Below are 24207 nucleotides of genomic sequence, written 5' to 3'. Positions count from 1 at the left end.
AGGTTCCAGAGCTCAAGCAACCACGAGCTTCTGCACGGCGCCCGTGGCATAGCACCACAAGGAATGATGATGTAAGGGGAAGAAGTGGTGGCGTTTCGGGTGCGTGTGAGGAGGCACGGAGCATTGCACGTACCTCTGGCGAGTGGAGCTGGCATCTTGGAAAGAGCACCGTGGAGATGGCACCTTTGCTGCCGAAATCTGACTTGAGGGAAGCAGTCTCCCAGAGTGCTGACAAGAGGAGACTGTGGTTAAGAATAGTCGGACTCTCTTCCAAGGCGTCAGCCTGGTGTTCCAGGACGGAAGGATCAGTTGAATCCGAGGCAGCCATGCAGCGGAGCGCAGGTAGATGGGCTCATGGGCCGTGAGGCTGCGCCACACGCGAAGTGGCGGTTTCTTCCCCGCACCAGGCTCAACGAGTCAGGCTCAGGCTCCGGCTCCGGCTCAACCTCGGAAGATCCTCCCTGCGCGTCCACTTTCGTCCATACGCGTCGCAATTGAAAAGGCCTCTTGCGTATCACCAGCAATAGCCCAGAATGTCACGAGCCAGCTCGACTGCTCCGTCGAGAGCACTGACGTTGACGGAAGAGTTGGAGAAGCTGGAACAGTCGATAACACTAACCCTGCAAGGTGAGAGCACATACCTATAAGGATGTACTTGACTGATTCTTGCAGAAATCGACCACAATTTCAGTCGAGCACATCGAATAGTCACATCTAGTATCCTACCCATTGTTGAGCAATATGCCACCCACTCCAAGGATGTGTGGGAGGCGTCGAGAGTATGGAGTCTACCGTTCACAACCAGACCATTTTTACTAATACCCGACACAGTTCTGGAAGCAATTCTTTGAATCCAGCGCCAATGTATCCTTATCCGGCTACGAGGAACAGGCGTCGCGCCTCGACACCACAGATGACGCCGATGTTACCGTCACAGAAGACTCTAATACAACAACACATACCACGTTGGAGACCTCGGAGTCATATGAAACCCCTTCGGCTCAGCACATCTCCACCGACTCAATCCAGGACCTTGACCTCTCCAACATGACCATATCTCCCTCCAAGAGCAGTACGCCACGACCTTACAGAACGCAAAAGGCACAGCAGCAGCAAGCCAGTTTCGCACACTATCCGTCGCCATACGAGGCATTGCGGGAGGAGGTGAACAATACCATGGCGGATAGTACATTGCACACCCGAGCCACCGAACCCGAGACACCTGGTGGGCAGCCTGTGTTCCATGTTGATACCATGGCAGCAACGCCGCAGTCTTCCCCCTTTCTACCTCCTCGGCCTACCTCAATTCCGAGACCATCCACTACCCGCAAAAAGACTGATCCTCTGCTTCACCGCGTTCTCGACCGTAACTACCGGGTTCAGGCTACACCCCTCACCAGCCAGCGCTATTCCAACCTTCAGCTCGGAACGGTAGCGACACCATCACAGACCAGCCGCGCCGGAAAGACAGGATTCAACGACTCAACCTTAGACTCCAGCCCCGAGGTGGCCCCACCAGAACTCAATCAGGAAATCTTCTCCTCTCCGGAACGCAAACGACCCATCCCTGGTGTCAGCGTCTTGACTCCCGCTCGAGCACGTTCAAAGGCCCAAACGTTGGGAGAAGCCACCCGCACCTTGGGCCCGTGGGATAGTGATGATGATGATCTTGACGATGACATACCTTTTGGTCAGAGTCCGCCCAAGACCATGCAGTTCCACATACCTCAGAATCGGCTGCTGAAAACTCCTGCAAAGGAAGCATCCAAACGCATTGTGGAAGACATTCTTACCAACGCAGGCATCGACTATGGCGAAGAAGAATTAGACTTCAGTCAAACACTGGAAACCGATGGTTCTGATATTGACCTTGGTGTAGAGCCGACCAGTCCTAGTGTAGTCCGCAGAGCTATGAACGTGGAGGACGAGACCTTTTGAGCCGAGACACCGCCATGGTGTCATGTGCGCATTTTCCGAAGACTCGGGGTAGTTTTGTTCGGCGGCTGAATGCCCGGTTGAGAAAATGCCACAGGCACCAATGGGCTCAGACAGGACTTGCGGCTTGACGCCCGGCTAAGCAGTTCCGATGCATGTGACCTGCTGGCAGTCCATGCACCGCATACAAAACCACCTTGCAGGTGCCGGTGCGAGTGGTCGAAGAACGACTGCGCCTCGCCGCCTCCTACGTCGACAGCCACCCAATTGCCTGGCACCACGCCAACCCCACACACCCTATCAAGGCTGGACGCAAGGCTGTTGACCTTGTGTAACCCTTCACTTCTGATTCCCTCGATATATTATGGATCATGGAGTCAGTCGCAGCGATGGATCTGCCGTTCAGTCGAACCTCGACTCCTTTTGGTTAGCAACATCGCCCTGCCTTGTCCTTGCCCAATCGTGGTATGATAAACTTATTCTTTTTCCAGTGCTAGAATACAACAGTTCAGTAGCCAAATCCTTCAGACATCGCTTGGGGAGCTAAGGAAGTCGACACTGTCACGTTGTCTCCAGAAGAACCAGTCTGGCCCCAAGTTGAACCACTGCCGGCATATTCAATGGCCTTTCCGGTCGACAGAGGCAAAAGGGCCTCAAAAAGCCGGTCACGGTCGCGAGTTGCTGCCAAACAACACAGCGCTTCGGAATGGAAGACAATGCAGGCGGTCATCACACACCTCTACTGTAAAGAGAAACTGAGCGTTGTGGACCTCATTCGCCACTTGCACTCGAAGGGGTTTGAAGTCAAGTACGTGAAACCTTCTTGTTAGTCTCTGCCTTTGGGATGAGACCTTGCACCAAAAGTACGCAGCGGCTCGATCCTGATGTTGAGCCGCACTCGCATGAGAAATCGTTTCTTCTTTCCGGTACATTTATATTGCAGCGTCTCCTCCTCCAGCCCAAGCATTCTTTCATCAAGCAAGCTTCCTTCCCAGCAGCTTCTCCGGCTCTGTTTCTTACCCGCTGTTGCTATAGTGAACGCATGCTACACACCCGCATCAAAAAGTGGAAGATTGGCCGCAATCACAAGTCCAACGAAATGCGGACTGCTGCCCAACTTCTGGCAGACCATGAAGACCGACAAGGGCCCGCGGTTTCTCAGTCGGGACATAGTACGGTCGATGTCAGCGGTAGCAAAATCGTCATGCCCAGCTTCAAGATCCGAGGGGATTCCGTCAGCTACAAAGAGTTCTTGCGGTACTTTCGGCGGAGGAAGATCAATGACCCTGTCACTTGGGTCCGAGAATACAAGGACGACAAGTTCGTCCTGAGCGATGATGTGGAACTCGTCACTGCGTCCAATCTCTCTTCAAAAGACTCAAGCTCATGCGACGAGGACCCGGTCGACGTATTTGGACCCCATCACATGGCTACATTTCCTTACCAACATCATGAGCAGCTACCGGGTACAGACCCGGCCAATCCCGCTGACATGTATCAATGGAGTTCGGATCACTGTTGGAACAGCGATGAAAACGTCCAACATCTATCAGACGGGTTTTACTCAGAACAATCTGTGCCTGTCGCCACGACGGCCTTGGTACACAACAACAGCAGCCTTTACCCTATCTCGGTGCCAATCTTCCTGAGGTCTCGTGCTTCCACCCTATCCGAGCACCTAGATTACAGCATAATGGGTTACATGAGCTGCTACCTAATCACATCTCATTTGGAAACCCAGCTGGAACCAGCCATCCACGCCCTCACTACCCATGCAATCTTTGCATCCAAGATGCAGGACGGCATCTCAGCGTTAGCGAACCTTGCGTTGACCGAATCATCCACCAAAGCCGTACCAAGAAGCAAGAAGCGAGATCCAGCGGCCACTAAAGCCCTAACGAGCTTTAGAAACGGCTTCCAGCTGCTTGAAGAGATCTTGATCAACCACAATCCCATGTCTCTAGCCTTGGTATTCGGTGTAATCTGCGAATTGGCAAGCCACACGACCAATCCCAGACTGCAAGTTATGGGTGTCCACGTTCTCCTGAGTCAGCTGCTTTCTTATATCCATGAAAGGTCGGGGGCTCTGCTGGGGCCAGAATACCCATTGACAACATTCTTCGGGCTTCTACTACAAGAATATCAACGCCCCAGTGCAAGCACTACTCCAGGATCACCACCCCTCGCCGATTCTATTCTTAAAAGCTTGGAAATGGCCATTATCCAAATGCAGCTGTCCTCGAGTCAGCTCCCTGGTGCGGCACCGGAAGAAGCAACATCGTCAGACTGGAGGGCTCTCTACCTCCGAGAACGTCTCTGCGATGCTCTTTACCACTCGGGGTCAAGCTTTGAAATCCCGCGCGCGAGCATGCGCAAATCACTGCTGCACGATCAGGAAGCCAAATACGGCCCAACCGCCAGGAATGTTCTCTGGACATTGACGAATGTCGCGGACGATTGTCTCGCAAGCGGTGACGTAGAGGCCGCGGTCGAACATTTCGAAGAAACTCTGAGGCGTGCAAAGACGTTGAGCGACGTCTATGGACGAGAAAAAACGAGCTTTGCGGCCCTAGAGGGCCTGGGCAGATGCTATGTTGTGAAAGCCGACCGAGTGCAGGTCGAGGAGGAGCGTGTCCCACGCCGGTGGCAGGGCCAAGACCAAGCACATGTGTTGCAGGACGCGCTGCAGTCGGCCTCGGGACAACCGCCTGCGTGTTGCTCATGCCAATGCCACGGTGGTCTGTCCTCATCATCAGCGACGTCGGCGTCGACAACCATGTCCTCGGGTACCACTATGGATTCGACAGCAACGTCGACGCCGACGCCGACGACAACCCTGCCGCGGTCAGCACGGTTGCAAGCACCAGCCGAGAGCGCCAAGACGCAACATCTCAAGTCCGCCCTCCATTACTTCTCGACCGCCGAGTCCAGGGCAAGGATGTACTTTGAGGCATCGAGCCGACGTATCGCCCGCGTCAGCCTGCGCAGACAAGAAGTCGTGGACATGCTCGGCCGCACGACGCCCCCTTCGACCGACTCGGACTCGGGTCCCAGCTCGGGGGATGCATCAGACGACGAGTTTCACTTTCACCATATAGCTACAAATACGAGTCTTCCAGAACAGGACGGCGGCGGCGGCGGCAGCAGCAGCAGCAGCGGTGGGGCCCACGGCCTCTATGGGTTCATGCTCAACCTTGGATATCACTTCGACGATACAGGTGGTACGGGCGTAGGCACAGGCAGCACTCCGGCCCCACCGGCCATGGCGAGCTGAAGGTGTGAACGACGAGGAATACAGGCGGGAACAGGAATATGAATACGTAGCGATACACCACACGAAAAGGTGTACAGGGCAGGGCAACCAGGTTCGGATTTCGGTCATGGGTATGCGTTCGTTAGCTTGGTAGGACGGTAGGACGGTAGGACGGTAGGTCTGTAGGACGGTCTGCGTCTGTACTGCACTGTACTGTAATCTATTGTACTGTCACCCAACTTGTGCTTTGTACCTAGTTCATGTCTATGTACCTCTATTCGCAGCCGCAGCCGCAGCCGCAGTCGCACTCATAGTACTCCGTCCTCGGTACCCTGTACTTTGTATGGGATAGAAATCCTCCTACCCTCCCTACCATACCGTGACGGTGCAGACAATGGTACCTGACTTCCAAGTTTACTATTCTCCTTTAATACGTACGTGAACCACAAGGAGTCTATAGATTTTGTTTACTCGCCTTTGCTTTCTGGGATCCCTTTTCCCAATCTACTGTACATTGACATCCAGGACGTAGGATCTATTCCGTTTTGGCGGTGTGCGCACACTCACTCACTCTCTCCGCGCGTCCTCCGCGTCCTCTCGCTGCACGGTACGAGTCAATGGACTACATACCAGGGTCGGGTTTCTGGTCCAGAGATACTCCATAAGAGCCGGTTTTCAGATACTCCATAAGAGCCGGTTTTCACAAGGTCGGTGCCTGCCCAGAGGAACATTACTGAAGCAGTGCCATCAAGAAAATCTCTCCAGAATCTTGTCATCACCATCATCTTCATTTCGTGATGACCTGCACGATGCCTAGATTCATGCTATTACAATGAATATTGCCCCTTGCGTGATAGTGAAGCCTTCCACTGCCCCGTCGGCAACGAGGCCACGGTGAACCTGATAGCATGCGATCCTTAGCATCTAATCAGGGACGTTTCCCAGACTTCCCGGTCCTCTAAATTTCTATCGTCTCGTCGACCGTGTGAATTGAAATGCATCAAGCAGAAGATGTCGCTCATTCCATAAACGCCCCAGCTCGCTTTTAGCCGGTCAATTGTCGCCATTCCCTGGAATCGGTTCGATAGTAAAACATGTCACTGAGAAGGGCAGAAATGTCGAGTTCGTATAATAATAGAGTGAAGAGTCGAAGTCGGATGACTATGCAAGGCCGACAGATGGTAGCCATTTACATGATGATCGATGGCACTAAAGTTTCGTTAGGAGATACACGGGCATAGAAATGCGTGGTCAGACTCACCCTCAACGTTGGCCTTGATGCTCTTGTGAGGCAGGACGCTTCCACCATTGACGTAGATTTCGTCACCTATTGACACATCGTCACCGAGGACAGTGACGTTTTCCAGACGAGCCCAGCGGCCGACAGATGATCTCCAGCCTAAAACTCCAGTTAATCTTTCAAGGCCCGATAGATTGACATTCCCTTCACTCACCAACAATGGTTGACTTGACCCAAGCATGGTCCTTGACCTTGCTGTCTTCCAACAGCACACATCTTTGCAACCGGACACCATCACCAATCACACAGCCAGGCCCGATGACCACATTAGGGCCAATGCGGCAGTTCTTGCCGATCTTGGCTGTCGGATCGACCATGACATTACCACCATAGACGTATGGTTCAGAAGCCGAGGCAAGCTTCTTGGGTTGGTTCTTCGCCAGCGAAGCCAGGTACAAGCAGGTGCCGCTCAGGAAGTCCTTGGGCTGCCCAACATCCATCCAGAAGCCTTCGAGATCGAAGGAGTGCAGTTCGCCGTCGCGGGTCATGGCAGGGAAAGTCTCTTGTTCGATTGAAGTGGGTCGGAGTTCGATTCTCTTGAGGATGGAGGGCTTGAAGATGTAGAGACCTGCGTTAATGCGGTTGCCGACGAACTCGACGGGTTTCTCGACGAAGCGGTCGATGCGGGAGGGATGGTTGGGTGTGTGGACAATGACACCATATTTACTGGGCTCCTCAACCTTTGTGACGACGATGGTGCCCTCGTTCCCGTGCTTTTCGTGGAAAGCAGCCAACTCCTTGAAGGGGTAGTTGCAGATGACGTCCGAGTTCAGCACAAAGAAGTTGGACTCGTCCTTGCCCAAGATCTTCTCCGCCAGCTTCAAGGGACCAGCGGTGCCCAGAGGCTCGGCCTCGACCGAGAACGAGATCTTGACGTCGTACATCTCCTCGTACTTTTTCAGGGCGCTGATCATGACATCTGGTCGGTAGTTTACGGCCAGGACAATGTCTGTGACACCCGCAGCAGCCAGCGCCTCGACTTGATGTTCGATCATGGGTCGGTTGGCAAACTCGACCAGAGGCTTGGGAAGGGTGAGGGTGAGAGGTCGCAGTCTGGTGCCGAAGCCACCGACGCTGTAACAGGAGAGTTAGTGGAAGAAAGGTGCAATGGGAAGGCGGCTTGTGCATACAGAATGAGGGCTGTAGACGACCAGTTAGCTTTGCCCAGGACATGTCAACGTGCCATGTGGCTTGACTGCTTGACTTACCCTTCATCTTGAATTAGAGTGAAAAGTGAGGGATAGGGTCGTCAACGAGTGGAAGTAGACAGCGGTGTAGAACGAATGGAATGTAGCTAAGAGACTACGGTCTGACGACGATGAGGCTCGGTGAGTTCAAGTTCAACTGGTTCAAAGAGCAAAAAGGGGAGGTCGACACAGCAGGCGAGCAGGGGAAAGTGACTGTTATATGAGGCTCGACTGAAAGTTGCGCAGCGTGTCACCCAATTCCGAATCGGCGGCGGCCACTGTGTTCGATACGGCTAAACAAGGGTCGCAAGGGGGCCCAGCTGAGCCCTCAACTGCCACCATTTTTTTCTTTCTGGAAGTCGCGCCGCGCGTGGTGAAGCCGAGCTTAATTTTATCGATAAGGCGACGTGAATTTCACGGGACCCTCAGCTAAACCTCCCTAGACCCTTTCGCTGCTTTCCCCTGAAGCCACCGTTACCACAGCTGCTTCGCCATGGTGCAATTTCGCGCAAAGGGATGAGAATTTCCCCCCCTTTCTAACGCCCATCACCCCATCAGTCTCCAGAGGGCAGACGGAGTGCAGAGCTCGCGCCGATTAACGTGCTTTTATCATTGGATATGCACATCTGTTGCCCTTCCGTATCTCGTCCTCCGCCCGTGATTAGATGCCAATGAGGCGTTCTTCTGGACTGCGTTCGAGACGCCACAGGGGACTGGAAAGCTTTTGTACAACGCTCACGAACGTTGAACTGTCGGTTCGGTGTCTGCTGCGGACACAACTACAACGAAGGTAGCAATCAGCATCGCGACAGCCAAAGTCCTCACCTGGTCAGCGTGACTGAACACTCAAGGGCAAACAACTCACGGCGTGGTCACAAGGCCATACCCCTCGTCACCCTTTGCGAGCCGAAGCACAGCCACAACTCTTCGTAACACACACCACGCATACTCATTCCCCGTCCTGCCACGCAGAGTTTTCTCGATGCGAACTCGGGTGCCAAAATTAGCCACGTCCTTCGAGAATCATGTCACCGTGTCTTCAACGTCAGTCTACGATTGCCAATGTTCCAGCCGCCGCTGACCATGCTCACTTGAAGTTCACTGTGTCAGGCCACCCACATCTTCAGCATGCGCGCCGTCCACGGGCGTCGATTGTTTGAACAGTACGCAGTATCCTCAATAGGCAAGTTCGATGAATTACTAGTATCCAGGGCTGTCGTGGCTCATGACTATACTACAATACAAGGTGCTGGTGCGCTGTGCTCCTTCTTTCCTCTGCGCCCGTCATTGTGGTGTTATTACATCCTCCAAAGCTCATATGCGGCCCGAGATCTTCTAGATCTGTCAGTGATCTGTCCGGCTTTTCGAAACCTCTGGGCAGTCTCATCCATCACTAGCCCTTCTCCTTTGCACGCCCAATGAGCAATCCCTCAGCCCGTCTATTGGGTGTCTTCGGGCAAAAATCCATAACCCCCATAGCCTCCCTTGTTCCTCTTCCCTTTCCTCCCTGCCATTACTGGCGCTAACCCATCCCTCTCTCCGACAAATTCATTCAACCAATCCCGGACCTTCTTCACCTTGACGACCTGGGGATCTTTCCCCACACTTGCAGTCCGTAGATTGCTCACGCTGTAGATCCCACTCAGGTCGTCGTCGTCGACTTTCTTGCGGAACAGCAGATCAATCTTGGTGACATCGCCTTTCAACGACTGTCCGTGGACTTTACCCCGGAAGGAGGATAGAGCGACGTTCTGAAGCAACACCACGTCGCGTGGTCGCATAAACTTGAGATTGCGACGGAGCACAGAGCGGATGCCCTCTGGGTTGGGGTTCCCGCCGTCTTTCCAGTTCACCCGCATTTCTCGCGGCAGCCACATTGACACCGTGAAGTTGGATTTCGTGTCGTCGCCGACAATCATTTCCACCAGGTCGACCTCGCGCGGTTTGCCGTACTTGGCGCCCGTGATGACGGTCCGGGGTGGTGCGATTGAGATGATCCCGACAATGAGATTCACAGTCATGGTCTGCGGTGAGATGCTTTCGAGGTGATGCGCGTTGGGGATGTCCCGCAGTTCTGAGAGCGTCTTGGGTCGTGGTGCTTGGCTTAATCTCCGCTGCGAGGGTGTCCGGATGATTCCGCCGGGAGTGCCAGCCGCTGTTCCCTGTGAGGCCGAGAACATGTCGTCACTGGACTCGAATATCGGTGTCCCAGGCGTCATCGAGTCGGAGAAATGCGAGAGCTGGGAGGACGGGATGGCTTCGTAGATGGAGAACGAATGGTCGTAGTACTCGGATATGGGTCCTCCCTCGGACGTGTTGAACGCGCTGGTCCCGGACGAAGTTGTGTCTGGAATGGAGGATGAACCCTCCGACAGTGAGGGCCTCGATTGAGGCTCGCTGATGTCGCTGCCGGGCGTTGAAGCACCGAGCAGTTCCGAGAGAGAGAAGAACTCAGCAGGCCCCTTGTCAACATGCTCCAAGTCGCCGTCTTGCTGCATTGTCAGGGCGCCGCCCGCCAAGGGGCGCGGCTCAATGTTGAGCTTTGGCAGAATCGGTCGCATCTGCAGTCTCTGCGTCGTGATCTGGCGCCATTGGGCGCCGAACGCTTTGGATGATGGCGATTTCGGCGATATCGAGGAGTCGGTATTAATGTTCTCTTTGTTTGGAAGTGATTCGACGTGTGAAGCGTCGGGCAGCAACGACTTCTCGCTCCAATCGAGCTTCGCCGGCTCTGGGGCGCCCGCCAGGATGATCATCCGGCTTGTCATGTAAGTGATCGCGATCGAGTGTCGTAGAAGGCTGTCGAACTAGACGCGCCGGCTTGCTCAGGGAAAAGTGAATAAACCTCTGCCGCCCGCGATCGATAAAGTTTCCCCAACAACCAACTCTGTCTGACTCAGCCTTCAATAGCGCAACGTGTCTTCCAGGAGCGGGATTCAAGCCCAGCGCACAGGTTCGGCCACCTTGGACCGTGCAGACCGAATGAAGCTTCACGAACCTTCCCCCACAAAAGCTCGTAAGACAAGTCCAAGTCACAAGAGATCGGAAAATTGATGGACTGTGGAGGCGGATGTGGCGGATAGGCGCAGGAATTTGTACTTTTTCCCTTGTCCTGCCTGCCTTGGAAATTTGACACCCACGTCGCGTCAGGCGGCTGCAAATTGCGCCGGCGCTGAAGCTAAAAGCTTGGGTCAAGACTGGTCCACGATCTCACTGCCCTCTCCTCCGGTCGCGATATTACGCCCCCGTACAAGGCAAAACTCCAGACTTGACTGGATCGTGGAGTGACGGGTGACGAGTGACGCCTGGTGGGGAGATGGCGGCAGGCCGGCTCAAGAATAAGGATGGGTGAATTAGTCGACCACACTGTCTATCAACTGTGGCGCGTGACTTGGGACGAACGAACAGCGGCCAACGAACTCCCGGAGGAACAAATCAGCGAGCGTGCGGGAGAAAGAGTCGGTGACGAAGCTGGAAGTCCTGAGGCTATGTACTGCATTGCTCGATCATTGAGACCCTTTGCGTCGTGCCTCGCGCGCCTTGATTGGCCCGTGGGCAAAAATGCATCAAGTTTGGTTGGGACGGTAAGTGAGATCTCCCAACAAACTTGACGCACGTCTGCATGGGAGATGGAGAAGCCCTTTCCCCAGGAAATTCCAGATGACCGGCGGCTCGGTGGCACAGTTGGGTGGTGGATGGGCCTGAAGAGCCGCTATCCGCACGCTTGGGGCAGCCTAGACGCTCTCTGGGAAGGGGCCCGCCATGCCGCTGATCCAGTTAGAGGTGAGCCGAGGCAGTCTGGTTTCCTTAACTAACTACTTCGGCCTCTTCCATACGAGATACGCTGCAACTGTACGAGCGCAGGGTCCAGGCACCAGTGAAAGGATGCCTACCGGGGTGGTCGACTGACCCGCTGAGTTACCGTCTTGGACCGGTATCTTCGACTGGCACATCCTGCAGCAGCCTGATCTCACTATTGTTTATTGCTCTGCCTGTCTCTACAAAACCCAGCGATCGCTGCTTTCGTAAAACTCCAGGCCAGAGCCAAACCGTCTGCCGAGACTTCTCTTGGAGATCGGCACCCCGTTTGTGATGTTGCCGGGTGCAACAGCAGGATACTTTCCGTTGCAGCTGTAATCGTATTCTGCCTGGTCGAGCAGGCCACCCCAGATCTGCAGGATCGTGGAAAGCTCGCACCACCCATCGTCCCGTTCTTCGCATTGTGGATAGGATTTATAAAGCGGAACAGTGCGTTGGGAGATGGTGAGGTGGATATAGGTTGTTGCGGTGCCGTTGGTGTAATAGTCTGAAGCGGTGGCGTTGGAGCTGGTTGGACGGATCGCCTTGAGCGGTTGAGGAGTGTGGATTATCTCCCAGACCTGGTATATCAATTAGGATAGGTGTTCCTAGACTGCAGTGGGACACTTGCCATGCGAGCACCGAAGGGTGTGGTGTGCGACACAATCAACTGCTGGTTCGCGGGCGGCCCAGTCGGGCCCAGTGGCTGAGCAAACTGCTTTAGGCCAAAAGCTGTGATGATTGACATTATGTTCGTATCATGGGAGAAGTCGAAGTACAACGTTTGATTCAGTGGGAAGGTCGCGGTACTTGCTACCATTGTCGTATTGATTTGGGTCGTCCCCGGTGGCACGTTAGGCAGATGGCCTTGCAAGCGTGCGTACAACTCCTCAACGTAGCCAATACCGACAGCCCGTCCAGTCGGCGAGCCGAAGCCGTTGTTGCCGTTGAACTGTAGGTCGATGCTGTACTCGAAGCCTTGCCATTCCTCATATGTGAATAGGTCACACCATTGAGAATATCCCTACAGGACAAGCCCGTTAGTACCGACCGGCGCAGTTGGAACGAGTGACAAAACTCACAAACGCGACGTGCTCGTATGGACAGAGCGTTTGCGCGTTGTAGCTATCCGCCACTGTCCAGTTGTAGCCACCAGCTAGAGCCTTGAGTCTCTTTGTGGCGTCAGCAAGGTAGATGTTCTCCCAGATGACCGATGCGTTGTTGCCACCAGTAGAGAGATAATTGTTGCTGTTGTTGCAGTTCATGTAGCCCGCAAGGGTGATGTTGAAAAGGTTCTGCTCAATGATGGGCACCAAGCTGGCATTCTGGGTCCATTCGAGGCCGAAGAAACCCGCCATGAAGTACTCGGCCGACTTCAGCATTCGGTCCTGGGTAGTCGTTCTGGCAATGATCTTGGTGGATGTGTTGTAAAGCGCGCCTATCAGTCGTTAGAATTGGCCAGGTCGCACCTGGGGTTCTCATACCATAGTCGTAATAGAACAAGACGCCGGCATCGAACAGCTCCTGCCGGCCGCGGGCGACCAGGATCTCAGCGCCAAGGTTGTACTTCCAGCTGTTCAAGAAGCTGAGATCCCCTGTCCACTTCGCCGTTCCATTAGCTGTGATGTTCTGAATCTTGCTTCCGAAGCTCGCAACTGATGATGTTCCAGTCGGGTAACGGGATCCGTGCCGGTGCAATACATGGACTGTCGAGATGTTTGCCCCCGGCGGTAAGGGATACTCGTTCGAGCCAAAACCAATAGGGTTGGGAAAGTACGAGCTTAGTTGGCCGTGTAACTGGAAGATGCTCTGGTTGTTGGTGTTTCCCTGGATGGGGACATTGGTCTCCAGAGGCGCATTGGGGACATATGATGCCCCTGCACCCCACGGCGCAGGATTCGTCTGAGCAAGAAAGGGCGCAATCAATCCGGTCGTTGTAGGACCAGCGAAGAGTTCAGGAGTGGTTTGGTAGTACCATGGCTCTGTAGCAGAAGCTGTGGTCTCGCCAGAGGCAGTGGTTGCCTGTCTCGGGTCTAGAACAGCAGCACTGGCCAACCCGCTGGAGAGGACGAGCAATTTGGAGCTCACCATGATGCCGGAGACGTAGAATCAGTCACAGCGCGGTCACAGCACGGGTCGTCTGAGCTCCTTGAGGATGCAGCTTTGGGTGGGACTGCGTCCAGTATTTGTAGCCGCGCATCTTTTCTGTTCCAGCTCACTATCCTCTGAGAAAAGTTGCCTACAGTGGTAAGAGCGATGGATTCCCCATGACGATGCCCGCTGCGCGTGCATGAGGGCGATTCATCCCTCGCGCAACTCGATGCACAAGATCAGACAAATCGGAAGCAGGAAAGCTGGGGTATGACCTGTCCGGCTGGACATCTCAAGCTCGAGTGGCCCGGGCGTTGCTAGACAAAGGCACCGGCTTAACTCAACAGGCAGCTCGAAGCTGAAGATCCTGGGCAGTCGTCATGGTGGGATGCAAGCTCCCACGCTCCCAAGCTTGTCAAGCTCGTCAAGCTTCCAAAACCGTCTGGCGCTGCGTAAGCTTGGTGCTGCTTGTTTCTGGCAGGACGCGGATGAGATGCAGGAACAGCGCCGCAGTGGCATCATGAGTCGGACAACGTGACGGCGACATCGAGATCAATTGGTGGCAATGGAAACGCCGTTGGCGGCCGCATTGCTCGATGGCTTCTCAATTCGGGCATCGAGGCGCTTGGCGCGAGCGTGCGGCGATCCTTCGCGATGCGCGTCGGTGTGGCTGCCAAAGCTGCCCCGCTGCGTCCATGTCACAGTGCGTGCACAGCAAGCATAAGGTATTTACCCGAGGTACGGAGTACTAGGTAGGGTGTGTGATAGTAAACTCCGTATAATTACGGACGTGGTCACAAGCGGGTGACAAGCACCTTTGCAACCACTTCCATACCGTGTTCCCAGTCCGCAGCTGGATTATCCACTTCTATGCAGGGGTGATAACGTCTTCACAAAGTCAGCTCACTCGTGCCCTGCTTTATGCTGATCATCTCTGAATGCTTTTCTGTGCCTTCTATCAACCCGTTCGCGATCGTCGCCAGACTCCATGCTTGAATAACTGAAATCACTAGGCCCAAACCCCGTCCGGGGCTCTCTAGCGGGTCATGGGAATATGATGACCATGCTGGCTACATCTGGAAATAGCTCAGTCCTCGAATTTGAAGCTTTTGCCACCGCTAATGTCAATCGCTCCTCCGCGATAGCTGCCACGCTTCTTCTTGTTCTTCTCCTTTGTGAACCCCTTGCCTCGGGTCACGGACAAGTCATTGTATGCTCGATCAGCATATTCGTAGCTCTTGTAGGCGTTGGAGATATGGTCAGATGCAGTCGACTGGGCAGAGAGCTGTGCTAATGGAGTTGGTCTGGCGCCAACATGCGTCTTCCTTGCCACGCTCTGCTTCCCGCCCCTGCCGTGTGCTAGGTGAGAATCTTCCTCTGATCGCTCAACAACATCTCCCATAACAGTGTTCGACGAGGAATCTGACGGAGCTACAGCGGCTGGCGCCGACTTTTTCGCGAGATTCTGGAGCTGAGTGGGGGTGTCGTCCTCATTGTCATCCGGCTCCTCTTCAGCCGATGATGTGTCTGCAGTACTTGACGTCTCCTCCTCGGAACTGGCAGAAGAACCTCCAGAATCGCTGGAGGACCTTTCGTCGCCGTTGGCTACCTTCGTCCTCTTAGCTGATCGGTCAACCGAGGAGGAGGACTCTGAGTCTGAAGAGCTGGATGCTGCCTTTCGCTTCAGACTGCGGACAGGTTCAATCTTCTGAATGACAGCCGGGGAATTCTTGCGCGCAGGCTTGACTTTTCGACCATCTTCGTTCTCATCATCAGCATCGCTATCCGAGGAAGAGGAGGACGACGAAGGTGACGCTTCTCGCTTCTTGGGTTTTGCTCTCCTCACTTTTGAGGGCTTCGTCTTGGTGGCTTCTTCTCTAGATTCTGAGTCGGTCTCGGACTCGGATGTACTCTCGCTGCTGGAGCTCTGATCGCTAGCGTCGCTACTAGAGTCCGACTCTGATTCAGAGGAGGAAGCGTCGCTTTCCTCCGGGGTATCGTCGTCAGATGTAGATCCTTGCGTTTCTTGCTCTTTCCAGCTCTTGACGATATCCTCTAAACTGAAGCCAGATTCGAGAGCTTCTAGGTCAGCTGTATGATTCTTTCGCTTCAGCTCTTTTCTCAAGGCTTTATATGTGGACTCGAAGCCATGTTCATTGAGGAAGGCAGCCACCAACGAGAGGACTTGCGACGACGGCTCCAGCGTGGCTTGTGGGCCTTCTGTCTTCGACACCATCCTGAAGAAATCTAGCCGACGCCTTCGGAGCGCGGCAGTCGGAAAGCAGACTTGGGTGAGGGAGGGCAGTCCCAAACCTGAGCGTGCTGCCCTATCGAACACTTGAGAAAATAATTTTTTATCTCCAACGAAAGTTGCTCCTTGATGAGGAAATTGAGGCGAAGCTGAGGGGAGACCTTCGGCGCAACATAACTCATACTGCGCACTTTGCACGGAGAATCAACCATACTTCAGCGACGTTCCGCTCCACTCTCTCTCGTATCTTTCAACTTCTCATACGGAGTCGTGATTCCTGAATTGGGTCACTCTGAGGAGCCTCCTAGCCAGCAACATGGGCACCATGGCATCCATTTTCGAATCTTACCCTTCTGCGGAATCCTGTCGCCCAAGCATAGAGCAGAAGAGATGGACATGGTGCAATGACTTCTACTTCGCGACCCAAGATCATGAGAAGCGAGTCATCAATTAAGCGAAGGCGAAGCGAGGCGGAGCGAAGAGGCAGGACTGGCATAGCCAAGTCCGATCTAGACCTTCAAGGTATTTCTTGGTATTCTGTTTAGGCATCACGCATCATGGAGCGGCCACAGGGACGAATCTCTCAGTCAATCAGGCTGGAGCAGTCGCCGTTGGTCTCCCTCCCCACTGGAGATTTCATACCGGCGACACTGAAGCCAAGGCTTCAGCTGCATTTCACTGCCTGCCTTGGCACTCTTCGACCATGGCTTCACCCATTCTCAGCCTGATCATAACACTCAAACGCAGAGATTGTCAAAGAAAACTCCGACCAGACACGCAGAGAGGATGAGCATCATGAATACGGCTTGAATTCATCATCAGCTCGACAAAAAGCTTCCCAAACAGCTCACATAGGGTCGCGGCTTTCTCCCAATTTGGGCCACTTCGCTAAAATCGGGCGTCTGAGCCTCGTGTTGCTGCAGCTGCTAGCTGTCTTGTCGGAGCTAATTTTCCATGGCGCCGCAAGCCTCGAGGCCGAGGTATAGGCGTTCTGCTTCGACACGGATCTTCTCTCTCTGTGGTTGTCCCGCTCACGTCGAAAGGTCAAGCTAAGTCAGCCCTTGGGTTCTCCGGCAGGCTCGAGGACACCTGCGGGGCTGAGTGAGAATCCAAACGTGCAGCACCCAGCCAGCGGCCGTCGTCGGGCCCTTTTAAAAGATGGGGGAGTCTCTCTACTTGGATGTTTCAGCCTCATTCTCTTGCATCACCTGGTTTTCGATCAATACTGGCCTATCTAACCCTCTACTGAAAGTGCCCTCCAAGAGCCGCCAAGTGGCGGGCAAGGACACTCACTGTCATCTCGTCTTCCAAAACACCTGGCATCCAAACAGTCAACATGACCACAGCTACCTGTCCAGATCTGCCCCCACCGCTCTATCTTCCCATAACTTACCACCAGGTTGGAGTCGGGTCAGTCGCACCAGCATGGGGTGTCAGGTTTGAACTTGGCGACCCAGCTCAGGTGGTTTCTCTGATGCCTCGCATGTCGGATCTAACTCTCGTTGCCAATGTTGATGATTGTGCTTCTTCGACTGATTACGACTGCCTGGCTTATGTAGGAGGCACCTACGACCCGACCTTTTCAAGAACCGAGGCTACGCAGACCGAGGCAGACTGGAATGGAACCTTGCAGGGGGCGGACTCGTCGGATTTTATTTTATACAATGATATCCTCACAGTTGGCTCGAACGGCACAACTGTCCCGGGCTTTCCATTCGCAACCGACAACGAAGAAAATTGGGGTGAGTCAGACTCCCAAACACCTTCTCTATTCTTGCAAGCTTATTGTAAACAGCCTACAACATTTCAGGCGGCTCACTGGGCCTCGGCCTGAACTCGACCTTCCTGCAAGCCGTGGTCAGAAGTGGTGCTGCACCATCCACATCCTACGGCATGTGGGTTGGGACGCGTCTAAACGACGAGGACCCCAGGGGCGGCCTGCTCATGGTCGGTGGCTATGATGCCGCCCGCGCCAACGAATTCCACACCTTTGACAGCCGAGACACATGCACTACGTGCATCATTCTGCAAGAGCTGACCTGGGAGTCTGAAGCTGGGTCAATTTCTCTGCTGGACGAGGAGACCACCGAATTTCAAGTCTCCCTTGAACCGTCGTGGGAGTCACTTCGTGTCCCACCGTCGGTCTTCGACGCATTCGGGAACGCCACGGGCGGCGACTACGATACAGGCCGCCACCTTTGGACATATCCAGCATCTTCCCTCCCTTCCGGCAGTCTCCGCTTCACCATCAAGAATGGCTATAGTTCCTCGATTCCAGCAGAGGAACTCTTCTTCTACCCCCGTCAATACGACACTGACGGGAGCTTGGTCGTCGCCAACGAGACTTACAAAATTGGATTCGTTGAGAAATACGAGAACAATGACGACAGCGGCAAGTACCTAGCCCAGTGGGGCACCCCGTTCCTGACCATGAACTATCTCATTGTCGATGTCGAGCAAAAACAGTTTCGTCTCTCGGAAGCAACCCGTCAAGACTGGGGCAACGCAGGCGGCGTCTTTCCCAAGACATTATGTCCCATCACGACAGATACCCCGGACAACTCGGGCTCGGACTCGGGCACGGGCACGGGCACAGGCACAGGCACAGGCACAACAACCACCGAAGATCCCGATCCAGAGCCCAAGATCAACGTCGGCGCCCTCGTTGGTGAAATCGTCGGCTCAGTCGGGGGTGTAGCTATAATTGCTCTTGCAATTTTCTTCTGCTGGCGCCGCCGTCGCCGCAACAGGAGACGCCGTGAACAAGCTTCTGACAACAACCCAGTCGAGACCCACCCCCAGACATATCAGCCTGTCGCTCCGATGGGCCAACAGCACTCCTCCCCAACATGGACGTACGGTTATCCCCACCAACCACCTCACGGCAGCTATACAGACCAACCGCCCCCTCCGGGAGCGTACCCCGTCATGAGGCAGCACGAATACCCTAAATTCGACCAGACGGTCTACCAGCCCTACACGCCACCTCGACCGCCTCAAGAATTGCCATCCCCCGAACCTACCCCTGCCGAGTGGAGAGACAGCGAGGTCAGCGGTGATACGAGTGCCGCGGTAAGTGACCCCAGTCTCGCACAAGACTGATTCCTTGTATCTGTTTTACCTATCTAGCCGTCTGCCCGTCCGTCTGCCTGTTGCTCTCTGCGGCCCTCTATCGCACAATTCTCCCCTTTTCTCCTTTCCAGCACTTGTCTCCTATACCATACGCACCCAATTACCGCGCTAACGCACGAAACAGAGGGGTCCCTCGACGACGCACAGCTCCGGCACGACCTATATCCCGCCGAGAGAGTTGAACGCTACCCCCTGATCATCGTGTTGTTGTATGTTGTATGTTTGTATCTTTGTATGGACGTCAATATACCACACACACCACGCACCACACAAATACCGGTATAATATTATATAGCAGTGGCCTCGAGGGCTTTACTTGGCTTTTAGGGCAGTCTTCTGGATGGATGGGGGCCTCAAATGTAATTTTCTGTCCGTTCGGGGTACGTCGGACGTAGGACGTAGGAGGTGCACGGTACATAGGCTCTCTCTCTCTCACACACACACACACACACACACACTCTCTCTCTCTCTCTCTCTCTTTCTTGCGGTAGTCACTGCCACATATACTAGTGTCGGCGGGGGGTGTGTTCAAAGACCTGGCGCGACAGAAGATTGACGATGAGGTTGTGCAATGAATTCTGCTCCTCATTTGGACTTGGCCAAGAATGTGCAGCATCGATGTGTAAGAGACCGCCGCTTGCATTGCTACGCTACGCTACAGTGACTCGCGAATCTCTCCAACCCAGGTTACCCTGACACGGTGGCCGACCCATCACGCTTTATACAAAGTATCAAGGTAGGCGACGACGAGTTTCTCGACGATGCTCTTGTCCGGCAGACTGCCCGCGACGCCGTACAGCTGCGCGCTGTTACCCTTTTTGCGGGTCTCCTTGACGGTGGTACCCCCGACGACGCCACTCCCCGTGACTTCCTGGCTCAAGATCTTCTCCTTCTCGTCCTTGACCACGGCGACGAGATCGTCGATTAGGCCGTCCACGGCGCCGGGCCGCGTCATGGGCAGCGTCACCGCGACGTGCACGCCCGGCGGATCCTGCAGGGAATTGAGATGCCAGCCCTTGCGACTCATGCCGTCGGCCACGTCGTAGATGCTGACCTCCGGGTCGAGGCTCTCGAACGCCACGACGCTGACCATCGGCTGGCCCAGGATGCGCAGCGCGGATTTCAACACGGGGTGTTCCTTGACGGCGTTCTCGATCGTCAGCTTGGCGCTCACAATCTTGTGCGTCGCGTCGATGTACCCCTTCTCGCCCACGGCCATCATGCTCGCCCAGCAGCCGGCGATCAGCGCGCCGGGCCGGGACCCCGCGATCGACGGCGACCCGTACACGCCGCCGCTCCACCCCGGGGCGACGAAGTACTGGTACTCGCGGAGCTGGCGGTCGCGGTACAGGATGCACGAGTTCCCCTTGGGCGCGAAGCCGTACTTGTGCGTGTCGACGCTGATGCTCGTGACCCCCGCAAGGCGGAAATCAAAGCCTCCTTCGTCGGCGAAGGGCGAGGGAAACCCGGCCTTGGCGAGACACGGCATCAGGAACGAGCCGAGACAGCAGTCTACGTGCAGCGGGATTTTATACGCCAGGGCGACTTTGGCGAGCGAGGGGATCGGGTCGACGATCCCGTGCGGGTAGTTGGGCGCCGAGCCGACGAGGAGGACGGTATTGGGGTTGATGAGGCGGCGGACGCGCGAGACGTCGACTTCGTAGGACGGCGCCGGGCACTGCACCACGTGCAGCTTGATCTTAAAGTAGGACGCTGCCTTGTGAAAGGCGGCGTGCGCAGTGTGCGGGATGATCATCTCGGGTTCGGTGATGCCCCTCTCGACGTAGCCCTTCTGGCGTGCTGAGAGGCAGGCCATCAAGATTGACTCCGTCCCGCCCGAGGTGGTGACGCCGGCGCCTGTGTCCGGAGCGTTGAATAGTGCAAGGACCATGGCCACGACCTCGGCTTCCATTTTGCGGACCGCAGGGAAGACGTCGGCGTGGATGGGATTGGCCACGCTGAACAGTTTCATCGCCTCGCTCTGGATGTCCAGCAGCGACGACTCGCCGTGGTAGACCGCCCCCGAGACTTTGCCCTCCTCCCACCGCGTGCGTTTCATCGCCGACAGCGTCTCCAGCTCGGCGCTGAGCTGCTCTTTCGTCCATGGCTCCTTGGGCAGGTGGAGGTACCTGTTCACGCCCGGGTCGGCCGGGACTAGTTTGTTCTCCAGGTCGGTGCGCGCCGAGGCCAGTTGCTGCGCGACTTTGGAACGCACGCCGGGGAGGTTGAGGAACATGCGGTACAGGTTCTTGTGCGTCGAGTGGTAGAGGAGGGCGAGAGAGCCGAGGATGCCATGGCCGCGGAGGAAATAGAAAGACCGGCGGAAGAGGCGGAGGAGGAAGAGCGCGAAGATGATATTGCGGAGGCTGATGTGTCTCTCGGTAAGTGGCCCAGAGGTGTGTGAGGGCGTGAATTAGACCTACATGTTCAAGTTTGTGTGAAAGTCGCCCAGGCGAGACAGAGGCCCGGCTCGAGCTCGCTGGAACTTGCTCTGCAAGCTGAGGGGGAGAGGAGAGGAGCCACCCATGATGATGGTCCGAGGCTCAGAGGTCATCGACGTCGAGACATGGAGGACAACGATTGACGTGTCTCAGAGGTGAGGGTGGTGATGGTGGTGATGGTGGTGATGGTGGTGACGGCAGCTCCCTCGATTTTCATATGCTCCCATTGTTCGCCTTCTCCGCATGTTGACGTGGTTCGTCACATGTTCATGATGCCCGTATCGCCCTCCGTACTCCGTATTTCGTTCTGCTAGTTACCTAGGTAAGGCTGTTCCTCGTACTGAGTATGTTCAAGCCTCTTCCCAATGCACCATGCTACGCTTCAAGGCTTGGGCCTCCGTAATCATGATCAATGGAGAAATCGGGTTGCAACGGCTGTGTCGCCGATTGTTTACACTCGTCTATCGACCTTTTCGACAACCTCCGGTCTTGCTTTTTTGGCCCAGATCGAGCACCAGCTGACGTCTAGCTCTTGCTATGTACAGAATCAGCCGCGAAAACCACGCCAGATTGTCCGTCGTCCTGGGATATCTCAGGCCGTTGCAAATCACAAAAACACCAAGGAAATGCATGTCAGCGGATGCGGCCTTTATGCGGTGATGCCGTTCGTCTTGGCCTTCTTGACCACCTGTTCCGTGGCCACCTCTTCCTCAACCGTCTCCTCCAGCCGTCTCTTCTCCGGTACCGACTGGTCTTCTTGCTGCTTCTCTGCTAGCAGCTTCTTTTCCTTCTCTGTCATGTTCGGCAGCTCGACCTCCTGCCCAGGGTTTTGCTTGCCCAGTTTGACATTGCGATGGTATGCGTGGATGATCGAGTCAGCATCATCGATCGCAATAGGTCTGATATCCGCAAGCCTCTTGATTGCCGCCGTGACTTCCTTGTATTGTGCATCAGTCATGTCGATCTGGAGTTGTTGTGCTCTTGACTTGATAGCGTTCCATCCCGTCAGACGAGAAGCAAAGTGGATATACCGGCCGATACCAAAGTCCGAGGGGTCAATGATTTCGTATGTGCTTGGGTTGGCCAAAATTGCTTTGGCATGGATGCCAGCCTTGTGGGTGAAAGCACAGAACCCGGTGATAGGGTTGTTGAAGGGAATGTTGACAGCAACGGCCTCGGCCACCAGCTCTTCAATATCCTTGATCTTCTCCAGCTTGTACTTGCTCTTGACGTAGTCACGATCAGCCGTGATCATTCGAGCCATCAGCCCACCCAGCGTGGTGATACCGTTGCGCTCACCGATACCGAGGACCGAAGTATCGATATGTGTAGCACCAGCTTCAAGGGCGCAGTATGCGTTTGCAATAGCACAGCCAGTGTCGTTGTGGAAATGGGTTTCGATGTCGCAACTGACAACACCTCGAAGAGTTCGGACAAGATCGTAGACTTGTCTTGGGGAAGCACATCCGACCGTGTCTGCGATGCCTACTCGGTTCACGCCAACCTTGTCGACGGCCTGGTAGAGAGATAAGAGGTCGACCAAGTCCGATCGGAATGAGTCCTCGCTGGAAAATCGGATCTCGATGCCCTTGGACTTGACAAAGTTGATGACTTCGATTGCCGTGTTCTTGATGTAGGTCATATCCTTGCCGTGGGAATGCTCCCTGAGAAAAGACGATGTGCCAATGACCACATCGACACCATCGACACCAGTCTCGACTGCTATCCGCGCATCGTCCATGTGACATCTGATGTGCGTCAGGATCTTGGACTTCAAGCCAAGCTTGCAGATAGCTTCGCAGTCTCTGCGGGATTGCTCGGAGGCGGCAGGACTGGTGAGCTCGATGTAGTCGGCGCCAAACTCGTCCAGCGCTTTTGCGATCTCGATCTTCTTGGCGGTGTCAAAGTAGGCATTTGCAAATCTGTGAGCGGCAGTCAGCACCAGCACCGTGTTTCGCTGTTGCGTGCTATCTGAACGTACTGTTCGCCTTCTCTTAACGTGCTTTCAATGATCTTGAATCTGCTGACATTGCTCAGGAAGTCGCCCACGGGCATGTACGGATTTCTCGCATTTCGAGGTTGAGATGTGGAGGTATTGATGCCAGTGTAGCCGGGATGGCCTGTAATCGATGAGTACGGCATAAATCTGTGCGGGAAGGCCGTAACATACTGCCTGGGGCATGTGTTCCATTGGTATGGCCGTTGGTACCATTGGCCTGCCCATTGATGCCGTTCGTCTCAACCTCTTCGGCCGAAGGACACATCTTGGATGGCGTGGATAGGGTGCGAAGGAGAGGACAGGTGAGCTTGAGATGAAGAACAGCCAAGGTCAAATACACTGGGGAAGCGGGAGAGGGAGAGGGAGAGGGTGAGTCGTTACTGAGCGGTGAGGTTGGAGTAAAACGCTGGGCTGGAGAAAAATAGTTCGCACGGAATGAGTCAAAATGCAGCGTCGGTGATTTGACGGCGCTCGCAGGGGAGATGATGCACTCTGCAGTCTTGCAGCGGTGGAAAAAGTGGGAGCAAATGCTGGAGGGGAAAATCTCGACGTTTGCGGGGATGCGCTGCTCTCCGGTCTCGGTGCGCCGAGCTCAAATTTTTCTCAGCAGCTTTTCATTCATCCCATTGCACATCGTTTTCCCGGCGTGGCTGCAACAACAGGTGGATTTCGATTTGTGTCTGACGCAGCTTCTAGGCCATGCAATCTATTTACATTCATGCCTGCTTCCAGTCACTAGACACCTGGTTCCATGCCCACCACGCGAGCTCTTTGGAGGAACGACGTCACCGACTGTCCTCGGAGTGTCACGTGCACAACG

The 24207-nt window shown here is 54.9% G+C and overlaps 9 protein-coding genes across 9 annotated transcripts; 3 read left to right on the top strand and 6 right to left on the bottom strand.

Moving 5' to 3' along the window:
- Positions 1 to 533: 533 nt before the first annotated feature.
- Positions 534 to 1938, top strand: G647_08233 (uncharacterized protein; the record flags this gene model as incomplete). Its single annotated transcript, XM_008732545.1, has 3 exons — positions 534 to 627; positions 673 to 779; positions 832 to 1938. 3 exons carry the CDS (start codon positions 534 to 536, stop codon positions 1936 to 1938), a joined length of 1308 nt encoding a protein of 435 aa, XP_008730767.1.
- A 1201-nt stretch (positions 1939 to 3139) lies between these two features.
- Positions 3140 to 5209, top strand: G647_08232 (uncharacterized protein; the record flags this gene model as incomplete). The annotated part of the gene is made up of 1 exon (XM_008732544.1): positions 3140 to 5209. The coding sequence occupies one exon, from the start codon at positions 3140 to 3142 to the stop codon at positions 5207 to 5209; it is 2070 nt and encodes a 689-aa protein (XP_008730766.1).
- Positions 5210 to 6377: 1168 nt separating this feature from the next.
- Positions 6378 to 7703, bottom strand: G647_08231 (mannose-1-phosphate guanyltransferase; the record flags this gene model as incomplete). The annotated part of the gene is made up of 5 exons (XM_008732543.1): positions 6378 to 6397; positions 6450 to 6587; positions 6643 to 7562; positions 7619 to 7628; positions 7697 to 7703. The coding sequence occupies 5 exons, from the start codon at positions 7701 to 7703 to the stop codon at positions 6378 to 6380; spliced, it is 1095 nt and encodes a 364-aa protein (XP_008730765.1).
- Positions 7704 to 9114: 1411 nt separating this feature from the next.
- G647_08230 (uncharacterized protein) lies at positions 9115 to 10443 on the bottom strand (the record flags this gene model as incomplete). The annotated part of the gene is made up of 1 exon (XM_008732542.1): positions 9115 to 10443. The coding sequence occupies one exon, from the start codon at positions 10441 to 10443 to the stop codon at positions 9115 to 9117; it is 1329 nt and encodes a 442-aa protein (XP_008730764.1).
- A 1230-nt stretch (positions 10444 to 11673) lies between these two features.
- Positions 11674 to 13564, bottom strand: G647_08229 (uncharacterized protein; the record flags this gene model as incomplete). Its single annotated transcript, XM_008732541.1, has 4 exons — positions 11674 to 12054; positions 12099 to 12497; positions 12556 to 12911; positions 12958 to 13564. 4 exons carry the CDS (start codon positions 13562 to 13564, stop codon positions 11674 to 11676), a joined length of 1743 nt encoding a protein of 580 aa, XP_008730763.1.
- Positions 13565 to 14651: 1087 nt separating this feature from the next.
- G647_08228 (uncharacterized protein) lies at positions 14652 to 15800 on the bottom strand (the record flags this gene model as incomplete). Its single annotated transcript, XM_008732540.1, has 1 exon — positions 14652 to 15800. The coding sequence occupies one exon, from the start codon at positions 15798 to 15800 to the stop codon at positions 14652 to 14654; it is 1149 nt and encodes a 382-aa protein (XP_008730762.1).
- A 1351-nt stretch (positions 15801 to 17151) lies between these two features.
- Positions 17152 to 18917, top strand: G647_08227 (uncharacterized protein; the record flags this gene model as incomplete). Its single annotated transcript, XM_008732539.1, has 2 exons — positions 17152 to 17557; positions 17611 to 18917. The coding sequence occupies 2 exons, from the start codon at positions 17152 to 17154 to the stop codon at positions 18915 to 18917; spliced, it is 1713 nt and encodes a 570-aa protein (XP_008730761.1).
- A 742-nt stretch (positions 18918 to 19659) lies between these two features.
- G647_08226 (uncharacterized protein) lies at positions 19660 to 21474 on the bottom strand (the record flags this gene model as incomplete). The annotated part of the gene is made up of 2 exons (XM_008732538.1): positions 19660 to 21313; positions 21371 to 21474. The coding sequence occupies 2 exons, from the start codon at positions 21472 to 21474 to the stop codon at positions 19660 to 19662; spliced, it is 1758 nt and encodes a 585-aa protein (XP_008730760.1).
- Positions 21475 to 22037: 563 nt separating this feature from the next.
- On the bottom strand, positions 22038 to 23652 carry G647_08225 (homocitrate synthase, mitochondrial; the record flags this gene model as incomplete). The annotated part of the gene is made up of 3 exons (XM_008732537.1): positions 22038 to 23310; positions 23370 to 23508; positions 23559 to 23652. The coding sequence occupies 3 exons, from the start codon at positions 23650 to 23652 to the stop codon at positions 22038 to 22040; spliced, it is 1506 nt and encodes a 501-aa protein (XP_008730759.1).
- Positions 23653 to 24207: the final 555 nt, after the last annotated feature.

Source organism: Cladophialophora carrionii, assembly GCF_000365165.1.
Source record: "Cladophialophora carrionii CBS 160.54 unplaced genomic scaffold supercont1.7, whole genome shotgun sequence".
Taxonomy (NCBI): domain Eukaryota; kingdom Fungi; phylum Ascomycota; class Eurotiomycetes; order Chaetothyriales; family Herpotrichiellaceae; genus Cladophialophora; species Cladophialophora carrionii.
The sequence above is the reverse complement of the archived record's forward strand: the minus strand, read 5'-3'. Positions and strand labels throughout refer to the sequence as shown.